This window comes from Neoarius graeffei, chromosome 17 (genome assembly GCF_027579695.1).
Source record: "Neoarius graeffei isolate fNeoGra1 chromosome 17, fNeoGra1.pri, whole genome shotgun sequence".
In the NCBI taxonomy this organism is placed as follows: Eukaryota; Metazoa; Chordata; class Actinopteri; order Siluriformes; family Ariidae; genus Neoarius; species Neoarius graeffei.
In genome coordinates, this window is record NC_083585.1 from 27,428,860 (window position 1) to 27,444,323 (window position 15,464).

At 41.9% G+C, this 15,464-nt stretch overlaps 1 protein-coding gene across 3 annotated transcripts in view; it reads left to right on the forward strand.

The window, feature by feature from the left end:
* Window positions 1-15,464, forward strand: part of mark4b (MAP/microtubule affinity-regulating kinase 4b) — a 102,378-nt gene that overhangs the window by 40,402 nt on the left and 46,512 nt on the right. For all 3 annotated transcript variants that reach the window (XM_060943938.1, XM_060943936.1, XM_060943937.1), the window contains exon 3: window positions 2,925-2,978. In XM_060943938.1, coding sequence (XP_060799921.1) covers window positions 2,925-2,978 — 54 coding nt within the window. The remainder of the gene's footprint in view (window positions 1-2,924; window positions 2,979-15,464) is intronic.

Below are 15,464 nucleotides of genomic sequence, written 5' to 3' on the forward strand. Positions count from 1 at the left end.
TCAGGCCTGTCCACACTGATGCCGGATCGTTGGCTGAAAGGCTGTTTTTGATCCTTTCAGCGTAGCTCCCCTTAGCTGATTTCACCTCTTTCGTCAGTCACTACGTTTACATGCACATCCAAATCGAGCTACTGTCAGTAATCGAGCAAAGGGTCCCAGCAGGGGTGCCAGAGAAATCCAATCCTACATGCACAGTGTTTAAATCGAGCTATTGTTATGAGGTGCATTGTGCACCCGAGCCACAGGTGGCGCTACACGCCCCATCGTGTTGGTACACTTCCGGTTGTCGTCATGAAGAAGAGCTATTCAAGAGTATAAACAAAGTGACTACAGGCGGGAATTAGCATGTACTGCTATAACCTGGGACAGACATCTGTCCTGACCACAAGGATAATGTTTAATTTGTGCACTGTCCCTTTTAAAAATAAAATAAACTCTAAACTCTAAGAAGAGTGTTTGTAGTTTGTATGTTCGAACAGAAGTGTTCCTAATAAAGTGGGCGGCTAAGGTGAAGTGTCATGCCGACCGAGGCTGTTTTTTTTTTTTTTTCCGACCGAGGCTGTTGTGTTTCCCGCTTGTGGTCTTGTCACTTCCGGAAGGGGCAGTGCTGAAGTAAGTAGCTGGACTGCGTGGCTCGATAGGGTATACATGCACTAAGTAGCTCTGCAAAAATCGCATAATCTAGGTCGTGTAGCTCGATTGCGAGAAATCAAGTTCGATTTAATTTCAGCCTAGCTAAGGTGTTTACATGCCATTTAGAGCTTCGATTTCAGACGAGCTACGGCAGAAATTTGATTTTCTCTATGTGCATGTAAACGCACTGAGTGTGTTTCTGGCCTGTTTGTACAGGACTCTGTCCCCACTTCTGTAGGCTTCTCCTTGGCCTGGCGAAGCTGTCTGAGTTTTGCGGTGAACTAGGGTTTGTTGTTATTGTATGTGCGGAAGGTCTTGGTGGGCACACATATATCCTCACAAAAACTGATGTAAGATGTCACAGTATCAGTCAGTTCATGCAGGTCTGAAGTTGCAGCCTCAAAAACACTCCAATCAGTGCAGTCAAAGCAGGCTTGTAGTTCCACTTTGGCCTCATCAGACCATCTCCTCACCGTCTTAACTACAGGCTTAGCAGATTTCAGCTTCTGCCTGTAGGACGGGATAAGATTGTCCCCCGTGCAGCCTTGGGACTGAGTGGTATGAGTCCTTTAAAACAGTGTAACAGTGGTCCAGAGTGTTAGAGTCCCTGGTGGGACACTTAGGTGGGGTTTACATTAGACCGTATCAGCGGATCATCAGATTAACGTTTTTAAAACGATTAACATGCACACAGCAACACCAATACACGATTCGCCTGCACACAGCAACGCCAATACACGGATACGCTCGGCTCCGCAGGCATCCTGCGCTCCAAATCACTCCTCCCTGAACAGCGAGTGCCCTCTGGAGGGTGTGCACTCCGGCCCTGCGCAGCTCACAGAGCGCGCGAGTGGAGCGCACGAGCAGTAATTCGGGACTGAGCCGCTGTGTGTGTGCTCTCGGTGCATATCGGGTATGCGCGTCACTTACCACTTGCAAGTGGAAGGATGGCAAGCCTAAAGACAATCATAACTACACAATGGGCAGTATTTGCAGTATTTTCATACTTTTATACTCTTTAATGAAAGGTGATACAAGGCGGAAGTCCGCGCCGTTTTTCAGCAGTCGCGTCACATGACCAACGCCAGCGAATCAGGAAGGTGGATGTCACAGTGACGTTGTCCAATGAGGACGCCAGCTAGAGCTCAGCACAGCGTATTCGCGTATCTCAATGTTTACACAGCACCGGACCAGATACGATCTAGATTGAATACGTGGACGCTGGCGGATTCCCGTTTCCCGGCGTTTCCAGGTGGTTTAATGTAAACGGACAGTGCATCCGCGAAGAAAACGAGACAGATACGGTCTAATGTAAACTTGGCCTTAATGTGCTGTTTATATTTTGGCAGTTCGTGGCTGAGGTTTGCTCTGTTAAAGTCCCCCAAAACAATGAGCAAAGAGTCCGGGTGTTTTTTCTCCACATTGTTTATCTGGTCAGCCAGGTGTTGTAACGCCTCATTAACACACGCCTGAGGGGGGATGTAGACTCCAACCAGAATAAACGAGGAAAACTCTCGCGGAGCATAAAATGGTTTGCAGTTTATGAATAATGTCTCCAGATGAGGACTGCATGATTTATTTAGAACTGTGACATCAGTACACCAACCTTTGTTAATATAAAAGCAGATTCCGCCTCCCCTCATTTTCCCTGTGAGCTCCGTTTTGCGGTCCGCTCGGTGAAGGTGAAATCCAGGCAGATGGACAGAAGAGTCTGGGATGTGCTCACCGAGCCAGGTTTCGGTGAAGCACAAGGCAGCAGATCTGTTCAAATCTGTGTTGATTGCGTTGAGGAGCAGCAGTTCGTCCATCTTATTGGCCAGAGAGCGGACGTTAGCCAGGTGAATAGACGGGAGCGCAGTGCAAAAACCCCGCTGCCTCAGTCTGACGAGCGCGCCAGCTCGCTTCCCCCGGTGTCTCCGGCGTCCACGGCGTAATCCATAGAGAGCTGCTGCTCCCCCGACAAGTAACTCTGAAAAACTTTCCGGATTGATGAAAGCCGATGAAAGAACTTTACTGGTGGTTAATCCAATGTTTATGAGTTCTTCTCTAGAGTATGTGACCAGCGAAGAAACGCAAGAAACACAACAAATACACAAAAACGTAGAAAGTACGAGAGAGCAAAGTACCGAGGCAACCGTTCGCGGCGCCATCTTGGAACATAACAATATGGTGTGTTCAGTTGCTGCTGCTTTTAGAGCGGTGTGAACTGTGACCTTTTTATATGCAAGACGGATGTAAATTAGAGTTTCATGCTCTTCAAGTCACTTATGACCTTTGCATGTTGTTTTCAGGTTGCAATAAAGATAATCGACAAAACCCAACTCAACCCAACCAGCCTACAAAAGGTAAGTAGCAAAACCTACCTTTATAACTGATTTGATTTGATCTTATTATTCTAGTTTACATTTAATTAAATGTGTCAAGATCTGGAAATAGTCCAGTCTAATGCAAAAAGTTGTTTATACAGTATCTGCCAACACGTGAACTTTGACCCGAGTGTTGTGACTGGAAGCTCTTTTGCTGTGGTGCTTTTACACAATGTTTTGATGCAGTGTTCAGTGACGACATGCTGATTTATCAAGAGCAGTCCGAGCTCAGCATAGTTTGTATTGTTAATCTCACCAGTTTGCATGAAATCTAGACAAATCTGGTCTATTGTTGTGATCACTTTTACTGAAGCTACATAAAAAAGAAATCCATGGCTAAATGTCGGTATGGATAAGATGAGCTGTACAGTTAAGATGTGTGTTTTCTTTGAGTATGCTTCAGTAGTGCAGTGAAAAGTCCAACAGGGGCTGGATTTGCATAATAGACATGCAGTTTGTGCTGATGTGTTTCAATAGAAAACTGGCACAAGTGGAACTTAAAGGCACGTTTAAAGGAGAACTGAAGGCAAAAAATTTTTTTATCATCGAAATTCTATTTATCTCATTTTATTAAATATAGGAACGCATTTTTGATAGACATTTTGTCACTGCTATAGCAAGTTATGAGTGTTTGAACTCATACAGGCGCTAGCCACTATGTCATCGTGCTGTAAGAGTGTAACAGTCGCGCACTGCGCATGCACATACACATGTTCCAATTAAAATGGCCGGTGAGTGTATACAATTCGGTTCACCATTCGATATAAATTAACTGGACTAAAGAAATCGCTTTCAGACATGTTTATGCTTATTACAGAGGGAAAGTGCGTTCCACTGAGCTCTAGCGCCGGGCCATTTCCGGGAAATAATAATTTCGGTCATGGCAACAGCGTGTGTATGTCAGCCTCGGTTCGGAGGTTTCAGTTTCGAAAATTGTAAGAGGTAAGAGTCTCATCTCATTCATTATCTGTAGCCGCTTTATCCTGTTCTACAGGGTCGCAGGCAAGCTGGAGCCTATCCCAGCTGACTATACGGGCGAAAGGCGGGGTACACCCTGGACAAGTCGCCAGGTCATCACAGGGCTGACACATAGACACAGACAACCATTCACACTCACATTCACACCTACGGTCAATTTAGCCCATGTTTACATTAGACCATATCAGCGGATCATCAGATGAACGTTTTTAAAACGATTAACATGCACACAGCAACACCAATACACGATTCGCGTGCACACAGCAACGCCAATACACGGATACGCTCGGCTCCGCAGGCATCCTGCGCTCCAAATCACTCCGCCCTGAACAGTGAGTGCCCTCTGGAGGGTGCGCACTCTGGCCCTGCGCAGCTCACACAGCGTGCGAGTGAAGTGCACGAGCCACGATTCGGGACTGAGCCGCTGTGTGTGTGATCCCAGTGCATATCACTTACCACTTGCAAGTGGAAGGATGGCAAGCCTAAAGACAATCATAACTACACAATGGGCAGTATTTGCATCAGTATTTGCAGTATTTTCATACTTTTATACTCTTTAATGAAAGGTGATACAAGGCGGAAGTCCGCGCCGTTTTTCAGCAGTCGCGTCACATGACCAACGCCAGCGAATCAGGAAGGTGGATGTCACAGTGACGTTGTCCAATGACGACACCAGCTAGAGCTCAGCACAGCGTATCCGCGTATTCTCAATGTTTACACAGCACCGGAGCTGACACGATCTGGATTGAATACGTAGACGCTGGCGGATTCCCGTTTCCCGGCGTTTCCAGGCGGTTTAATGTAAACGGACAGTGCATCCGCGAAGAAAACGAGACAGATACGGTCTAATGTAAACTTGGCCTTAGAGTCACCAGTTAACCTAACCTGCATGTCTTTGGACTATGGGGGAAACCGGAGCACCCGGAGGAAACCCACGCGGACACGGGGAGAACATGCAAACTCCACACAGAAAGGCCCTCGCCGGCCACGGGGCTCGAACCCGGACCTTCTTGCTGTGAGGCGACAGCGCTAACCACTACACCACTGTGCCGCCCCGAGGTAAGAGTCGAATAATATAAAGTACAGACACTTGGTATATTTTACTTCTGTGATTTTTTTTTTTTAAATTGTTCATTTTTGGATTACACTTCATTTTTGTGGCTACTGCCTCATATGCTATATTTACTGTATGGACATGGGATCAGAAAACTATTTTATTTATAAGCAGTAACCACATGTACCTACAGGGTACCTAATTTTTTCCGTGATCTCTTCCTTCATATTCATCATAAGTGCTACCGGGCGAGGTTTGTTTTGCCTGGCAACACTTGTTCTCTCCTGTTTCAAATTTGTATCCCACAATGCCTTGCGCGAACGGGGAAAGCCCACCACGTGATGCATGACGTAGTATCTTGAATTGGGTCAGACCATCCTTAAAAAAAATCCGTTTCCTGTCCACCGGGTGGGCAAAAAAAATTTCAGTCGGGAGGGAGGGATTTATTTTTTTTATTTTTATTTTTTATTATATATGGATGGATAAGAAATCGCAATGCTGTGTTTGCTTTTTCTTTCAGTACTTTTTTTTATTACAAAAGCAGACACATTTAATAAAATATGACAGTTTAATCAACTGAAACTTGTACAAAAACTTTAAGTTAGCATTTTAAATGCTGACTGCAACATTTGTAAAACTTTTACAAAGGTACTTAAAATGTCCGACACACGGACTTTTTGTAGTTCTAAATCGACCGTTAGGCCTAGTTCGGATGAAATTACACTATTAAAACTAGACAGGGACACTCTAATGAGTGCAAACCCCGCCTTTTCCCTATTAAAATACATTGGGCGAAAATTTCGAAGTTCTGCCATGACCTTGACCTTTGACCTTTGACCTCCAAAATTTAATGGTTTCCTTCCTGGGTGATTGGCAACACATGTACAAAATTTGGTCCAAATCGATCCATTGGTTCTTGAGATATCTTGCAGACACACAGACAGACAGATACACACACACACACACACACAGACTGACGCAGGTGAAAATAATAACCCCTCCGACTACTGTCGGCGGGGTTAATGATCACTGAATGATTTGTTTTTCTGAATCTTTACTATTTTGTTGTTCGCTAGAATACCATTTTGCGATTTCACACTTCAGCAAATGTTTGAAAACTCCGGATCTCCTTCCTTCATGGTGGCTGCCATTTTTTTGTGCCGCACGGCGCATGCGCAGAGCTGATTCGACAGGGCTTTCCACAAGCGCCGGCTGCCGGCCACACAATTAAGTCCAGCCGGCAGCCGGCGCTTGTGGAAAGCCCTGTCGAATCAGCTCTGCGCATGCGCCGTGCGGCATTTTCGATTTTAATAAAATTAAGTGTTTATCTAACGGACTGACAATAATGTCAAACTGAACCGTTGATCAAGGGAGAGTAACTCATCCGTGCCCCGACATGCGGTGTGTGCGCGCACTCAGCTGCGTGAATGTGTCATGCACCGAAAATAAGAGATTTACAAGCCAGGAACGCCTCATGATGCAATACGCAAGAAAAGAAAGAAGATTTACTACCATTTTACTTTGTATTTGAGTAAAGTGAATAAATAAATGGTCTGTGGAAAATACATTTAACCCTGGGAACTGCGTGCACAGGAGTTTATTTTGTGTTTACCCCCGGCTACTTATTTATCATGGCTGGCTAGTATGAGCCTTAGTGGAAAGCCCTGGGAATGCGGAAATGTCAAGTTCGATTTTAGATTTACGAACCCGAAAAAAATGTCGAAAAACCGGCGTTAAAAAAAAAATTTCACCCGCACAAACGGCACTCACCCGGCCGGTGGACCGGAAACAGAACATTTTTTAATAATGGCCTCATGGTGAAGCAGGAAAAAATAGCGGAGAATTCAAGGCCACATGGCCCTAAATTCATTAATTGTTCTATTTTAAAAAACCTAATAAAATTGGAAGTCTGTGATTTCAAATTCAGTAGCTTTCGGTCCACTAAACAAAAATAATTGGGTGTCGGGGAAAATTCTTTTTTATGACCTACACTTTAAAAATCTGAAAGGCCATCTAGCTTTAAGTGCAAAAAATGTTTCCTTTCAATTTTGCGAATATTTGCGAAACATTGCTTCATCAGAGGGTCTGGAAAACTACTTCATGTTGAGCATATGAACTTTTTTTTGTAATAGCCGAGAGTTTTTCAAAGTTCCCGTGTTTCCATTACTCTTTTTTTTTTTTTTTTTTTTTTTAGTTCGCAATTTCAAATTGCACATTAAGTAGGTTACTGGAAACATGTCTATTGTGTAGCGCATCGACTTCCGTTTGTCTTTGCTGTCTCCACTACATCTGTATTGGATTTCTTAGGAATGTTTCATTGAACATTGTGAGAAAATGGTGACTAAGAAAAGAAGTTCTCGTTTGTTTGGTTTTTTTTAAGCTTACCGTGAAACCTGGCTGTTATCACTTTATGTATTAGATTGTTAATTTTCCCCCTATTAAGCACCATTGTAACTGCATTAGTAACGTCCCCTGTGGCATCAGCGTGGCAGATAACTACTAACTTCTCAGAGGAATAACAAAAATATACACACCCACCAACAAATTAGCACCAGAATTACTAAGCACATCACACGTACTCCAATATAAACATCTTTACTGTGTTTCAGGGTGGACTTTCCTTTCATGCTTACGTTCTGTCCTTCCATGCTATATCTGGATTTTATAGCAATACAACAGGAACATTTCTGTCTCAATTAATTTTGTTTTCTATTTCTGAAGCTCACTCATTGGTAGCACATTTTGGGCGGCACAGTGATACAGTGGTTAGCACCGTGGCCTCATAGTAAGAAGGTTCCAGGTTTGAACCTCACGACCGACGGGGGCCTTTGTGTGGAGTTTGCATGTTGTCTGCGTGGGTTTCTTCCAGGTGTTCTGGTTTCCCCTCACAGTCCAAAGACATGCAGATTAAGTACAATGAGGCTACTGTAATTGGCGCAAGCTGTAATGGTTTCCCAGCCATAATGTACGTATATATATATATATATATATATATATATATATATATATATATATATATATATATATATATATATATCACTATGGCAAAGCTAAATAAATTTAAATTAGCTTTCTTCTTGTTACTCTTAGGTCAAGGAGATCTTACCATTGTAAACATGTAAAATGGTTTAATCAAACCCAAACAGAAAATAAGGGTTAAGGCCTGTTTCTCTCTGTCCTTTTTCCACCGGTTCTTTCCCTCTATCCATTTCCAACTCTCCATCAATCGGTTGTTTGCTCTCTTTTCTACTCGCTCATACACAGACATGCAGTCCAGGCCATGGCACAGAGAAAGTGCTGCTTCTGTAGAAGGTATTGAATGGCTAAAGAGAGGGCAGTGTGTTTGTTCATCTTTACAGAGCTGCTGTATTTTGCCTACCGTGAAAGTATACTGTCTCTTGTGAACACCCGAATACCATATCTGAAGCAGGTACAGTGGAGTATTTGTGTCTTTACTCTCATGAAGAGTCACGCCCCAGCACCACGCCCCAACATGGGCTATTTAACTAATGACTTTTTTTTTTAAATATAAACGAGCCACGATTGATGACCAGTTTTACACACTAATGCATAAGAAATAAATTAAGTACCTTAGTAGGCCTTTTTCTTTGAGGATTTATAAATGTGCCATCCCTTACTCACATGGCCTCTGCATTAGATAATGCCCCTCACTGTCAAAGTATATCAATTAAGACCAAGCCCCATTTAACTGATCTGGCAATAGAATACGGTGTAATCTGAGTGCCACAGGACTGGATTTGAGCCATTAGCCTCTTTTATCTCCTCTTTCTCCTCTACGCCTTTCATCCCATTTAGGTGGAAGACCCAGTCAGCTGACCAGTCTTTTTCCCAGTAGTCAGATTTCTGCTAGGTCTTAGGAGACTAGATTGTTACATACAGGACTGGGGCAGGGAATAATGCTTGGGGGCTGTTTGACCGTAGGAGTGCTGCTTTAATAAAACTAGGGAGGAGCTTTGGGAGGCCAGTAGGGTGAAGGGTCATAGGGGGTTGGGTATCCCTCATTCAAGTTCCTGCAACCAGGAGCTACATTCCAGCCAGACAAACAATGGGGGCTTCCAAACCCACAGGAGGTGAGGAACTCCAAGGGGCCGTGACATGGGAACAAGATACTGAGAAAGCAAGCTGCCAAAGAAGACACCGAGACACCAAACGTGATGACGTTTGTTTAGTGCCTGAACATGATCTTGATTATGAATGCTAAAGCTTGATGGACTGGTTGAAGTGCTGTTAATTTAATGGTGTCTCATTTCTGATTAAAGTGTGTTAAAGGAGAACTGAAGTCATTTTTAAACTTGCTTTATTTCAGTTTTAGTAACCTTATATTGTGACTCGTATCGGCAACTAATTGCAATTAAATATTGTACTTATTGGCCTATTCGGTTTTTAGCCATGTTGAATTTAGTTCGTTTGGTCCACGGCAGGCATCGCTTATTCACGCGATCTTCACGAGACTCGTGCGAGACTTCGAAACGTCAAGTGTCAGTGCCGCCATTTTGAAAACTGTTTGTTTTCCAAACAAAATATTACACAATAACGAGTTTAAATGACGATTACTGCCTACTTTTTTCAAACTTCCCTGATTTGCTATCGAAACAAACAAAACTTCTGGCTTGATTACATCAGCATTCGAAAGAGGGTGCCCACATCTTTTGACGATGTTGGCAGATGATGGTCACTTTGATTTCTGCTGTACGTTTTACTTCCGTCCTATGATGTCTCGCACAGGTCTCAACGAATCTCGTTTACGGCCATTGCTTTGACATATGGACTGATATATTACAGAGCATATTTCAAACACTCATAACTTGCTATAGCAGTGACAAAATAGCGATCAAAAATGCATTCCTGTATTTAATAAAATGAGAGAGACAATTTTGATAATAAAAAATTTGCCTTCAGTTCTCCTTTAACTTGTGGGACAAGCTGTGGATAGGTTCACTGGAGCCAAGTTTTTTTTTTTTTTAAATAATCCTTTTTATTCTTACCAGATTGCAAGAACACAGAGCCAGGCACAGATGTACTAGAAAATTAAAGCATTTTATTGCTTGCATTTGAGTCATGTCACATATATTCTTCCAGGAAAAATATTATTTCGGATTATTTAGAAAATACACATTATGTACCACAGTACATACACTTGAATGAAGATATTTCTCAGAATGTGCCTTCATATATATATATATATATTCCACAAAATCTCGTTGTACACAAGCTGATAGCTGACCCGTAGTGCCGAGGTGGCTATAAATCATGTACGACGAGATTGAGTGGAATACTTGTTTTATTATATCCACATTCACTGGATTTTGAGAGAGGAGTGTTTATGGTCAGGTCTACACAAACATTTGGCCATATCATGTATTTGTCTTAATATTACTTATCCATATATTTGTTACTTGCAATAATAACAAGTTATCTCTTTAAGTTAAGCAAATTTACTTTACCTGTATGTTCAGTGTTGATGCATTCATTATTACACTGCTGTAAAAGTGGCATAATATCAACAGAAAAGGCAGTTAAATAAATGATTAGTCGCAATTATGCGTGTGAAGAGACGCACCCAACGGCTACGCATCGTGGACTTGGCTTTGAGCGGTATGATAAACGATCTCATTGCCTGAGGATCCCCTTGTGCATCACCACACTTCAAGCGTGTGTGCTTTTCTACATTAGTACATACTGAAATGTATACGAGGTGTTTTAGTGTATGCAGTTTATTAACTGTTCAGGGGACCAGCAGTGAAGAAGGAGCTCAAGAAAAGCACGGGAACAGAAATATTCGGCTTTGCCCTTGACGAGTCCTAAGAGAAGGAAAAAGCGATCCAGCCTTCTAAGCTGCTTTGTGTAAATCCTTAATGCTACCAGAAAGTGGAAGGGGTAAAACACAAAAAGGCATTCAGCTCAGGGCTTGATTAGTAATGCCTGTCTGTCACCTGGGTTAGGCAAAAAAAAGAGAACGATAGAAGTAGAATCTGTGTCGTCCTCTGCCCCATGCTACTGAAGCATAATGAAACGGGGAGGTGGTGAAACGGAGAAAGAGAGAGCAACAACAGACAGAGGCTGGCTGTAATCTTGGGTCACCATAGTAACAATGACGTGTGGCCAGTGTCTGGGAAATTAACCAGGAAGTCCTATCTTTTAAGAGACAGAAAATGGGGAAGGCTATGTAAAGAGAGAAAAGAAAGAGAGGGAGGAGTTGTGGCCGAGAAGGCTTATTATTATCTCTAGTGCGGAGGTGACCAGCCGATGAACTTGTCTCTCCAATTCAATTATTGTCAATCCTCTTAGATGATGTGTGTCTGTAGGCGTTTTGTAGAGGAAGGGTGTGTCGGGTATCGCGAGGACACGGAGTTGATGTTGCCCTGAGTGAGCATCAGCACCCAACTCTGAACTCGACAGATGTTCATAACAGAAATAATTTTTTTGTAATGGTGTCATGTCCTTGCAATGCTGGTGTACATCTATAAGCTGTGTACATGCTAGTGATCCTCTTAACATTAATAACCATGATGTAATGTACATCATGTCTCTCATAGTCATTTATGTACGTATGATAGAGAGCAGTGACACGCAGTGTTTTTTAAAGACTTTCACACTAATGGACTCAAGCTTTAAGCTTAGAATATAGAAATAAATGTTTCAAATTAGAGGTGTGACTATTGTTTTTTTCACGATTCAATTCGAATCACGATTTTGACCTTCTGATTCTATTCGATTTGAATCACAATCCACATTTTTTTGTCCTCTGTTTTATAACTGATGCAAATCAAGGTCAATATTCTGTTAATTGTCAGCCTAGAAATGTAGAGAAAAACAAAAAGCAAGTCGTGTTGCCTTTGTAGTCTTTATTCAGACTCCAGTCATTCCATTGACTTTGAATGTAACTATGAAGGTATCACAGTTCAGTCATTTTGGGCACATTTTAATTTTCAAACCGCAAAACACCTAAGAAACAAAAAAGGAATGAAAACTTCATGACTTTTGTCTCAATCTTTTAAAACACAAAAACACAGTCACTTGTGTTAACCCTCTGTGGTCGAGAGCTTCGCCGGCGAAGCTCAACAGGTTTAGAATGAGTGGGTCATGTATTGAGAGAAATATCTTCAAGTTTTTCATCATACAAGCCTGATAAACATATTGACAAACTTTATGCATTCCACTTTCCTATGTGCCCACTGCCAAATAATATTATAGTTTTGAAATTACCTAAATTAGATGAAACATAAAACTTGTCACCTTCCTCAGTTACACCGGAGTCGGAGCGCTGAATGCACACTCACACATTCATAAAAGACTATTCACATGGTAACGGCATGATAATCACTTTCACTCTTAGGTGGGGTTTACATTAGACCATATCAGCGGATCATCAGATTAACATTTTTAAAACGATTAGCGTGCACACAGCAACACCAATACACGATTCGCGTGCACATAGCAACACCAATACACTGATACGCTCGGCTCCACAGGCATCCTGCGCTCCAAATCACTCCGCCCTGAACAGCGAGTGCCCTCTGGAGGGTGCGCACTCCGGCCCTGCGCAGCTCACAGAGCGCGCGAGTATAGCGCACGAGCAGTGATTCGGGACTGAGCCGCTGTGTGTGTGATCCCAGTGCATATCACTTACCACTTGCAAGTGGAAGGATGGCAAGCCTAAAGACAATCATAACTACACAATGGGCAGTATTTGCATCAGTATTTGCAGTATTTTCATACTTTTATACTCTTTAATGAAAGGTGATACAAGGCGGAAGTCCGCGCCGTTTTTCAGCAGTCGCGTCACATGACCAATGCCAGCGAATCAGGAAGGTGGATGTCACAGTGACATTGTCCAATGACGACGCCAGCTAGAGCTCAGCACAGCGTATCCGCGTATTCTCAATGTTTACACAGCACCGGACCAGACACGATCTGGATTGAATATGTGGACCCTGGCGGATTCCCGTTTCCCGGCATTTCCAGGCGTTTTAATGTAAACGGACAGTGCATCCGCGAAGAAAACGAGACAGATACGGTCTAATGTAAACTTGGCCTTACGGTTTCGATTGGTTTCTCTTTCATGGTGGGAACGCCCACCGTAAACAGGATAAAATCTGTCAGATGTAGTTTAGGTTATTTGGAGGTAAAACTTGTTGCGAGATGGCACACAGATTTTACACGCTTCGGCTGATTCAGGACAGCGATTCAATTCACGAATCATTTCATGATTCAAGACAGCGAATCAATTCATGATTCAGGACAGTGATTCAATTCAATCTTGAGAAGTGCAACACAGAAAAACGGTGCCTTTTTTTTTTTTAAACTTGGACTCGATCCAGACAAAGGTCAACTCGAGTAAGTGTAAATATTTCTTCTATTTATTATGAGCAGATTGGTTGATAAGCGTGCGCTGTAGTGCATACACAGGAAAAATGACTGAGCAGTTTTTCCAGAGTTAAAAGTATTTTCCTCAAAAATAGTTAATTTTACTCTATTTTGAGTTTAGATAGTAAAATTTGGAGTTGGAATGGGTGTAAAATTACAGAATAATTGTGTAACAGAGTTGGTTGTGGCTCTGAACTGAGTAAAATAGTACAAGAGTTAATTTCAAGACACACTGAATAGAGTCAAATACCAAAATAAAGTCAAATACCAGATAAATGAAGCTGTTTGTAAAAAGTAGTTTTAGAACTGTGTTGGAATGTGTGAAAAAACCATGACCTTACCCATTGTGACTTGACCTGATGGGATTAAGAGTTAATCTGATGGGATTAAGAGTTGGCAGTGGGAGGGGTTTTCACTCTTCTCATTGAATGGGATGGAATTTTTTACCCTTCTCATTGAATACCCCTCCCACTGCCAACCCTTTATCCCAAAACAATAAGACGTAATTTTTTTGACGGCCAGTTAATTGTCCAAATCAATGGAGCAGATTTAAGTTTTTGTGCTTGATCCATTCCTAAGACTGAACAGAATCACCTCAAGTGACCCAAAAAGGTTCATCACAATGGATAAGGTCATGTTTTGTTTTTCAGACATTCCAATACAGTTCTAAAACTGCTTTTTACAACATCTTTTTTTAAAGTACAATCATGACATACATACTACAGAGATATTATTGTAGATGAACTTATGCCGAATACAAAAAAGTCCTCATCTCATCTCTCATAATCTCTAGCCGCTTTATCCTATGACTTTGAAAATACTGCTTAGATTTGTTGAAATTGACTACAAAATCAGAGCATGCCAAAATCATTAGAGTGCCAGAAAATACCCTCAGACCCCAGAGAGTTAAAGTGAATACCAGCTCAGATTCAACTCGTTGACGTTTAGATGCAGATTCTTCACGAAACTTCGGTTTCACATAGATCTCAACTGTTGGATGGTGCCACCGAATATGATTCTGCAAGTTAGTGGTATTGCCATGATGAGGAAACTTAGACTCACACAGCTTACACAACACTTGTTTTCTGTCACTAGACAGTAAGAAATGCCGCCAAACTGGGCTTCTAAAAGCCAGTGGCTTCAGGAATTCCAAGTCATCCGCCATGTTGTTCACAAAGCAACGCCTGATCTCGCGAGATTGCTATAGCAACCACAAACATGGCTGTGCCCATGTACAGCTCCAGATACTGAATTGAATTTTTAATATCAAAATTATGCCGCTTGTCGAAATTTGTTATGCATCTAGGGTTATCAGGATAAAATTAGGTATTGTTAGTGAATCATCAGTGAATCGTGAGTGATAAAATTTTAATCGATTTTTGAATCGCGGATTGAAACGGAACGATAAATCGGGGATCGATTAATCATCACACCTCTGTTTGAAATTATCTGCTAATAGGATGAGCTAATTTCAAAATCAGTATACATGTCTAGAAATAGGCTTATAAATGTACAAATTGTTATTTGCGTTATTGTAATCTGATAAATTTATTACACGGCTCATTCAAATGCTTGATTCTGATTGGTCAATTACAGCATGTCATTTCTCTGTAACAGACCGTTGCAGTGGACCACATCATTAGTATAAGCAATGAAATAATTAAGTCAAATTTTTTTTTGTCAAATTGGTGATTTCTTTAGGACGTAGCTGTGTAATAAGTGGGATAATGTACAGTGAGTTGATCATTATCGTGAAATAAACTCGTACAGGGTGATTAGGATCCTGATGCGAAGGGAATGCTGTAAATGACCAATCAGAATCAAGTATTCAAATGAGCCATATAATAATTCAGGCAGGGGTCCTGATCACCATGTCTGGGTTTATTTCACGATAATGACCGACTCGCTATACATTATCCCTTTACATAACAGATCAATTCTCCTGTATTCAATATGTAGATGACTTGCAGCTCATGACATGATCATGTGCTGCGTCATGAGCGTCCGCCATGATGGTGGATATACAAAGCAACTAGGATGGCAGC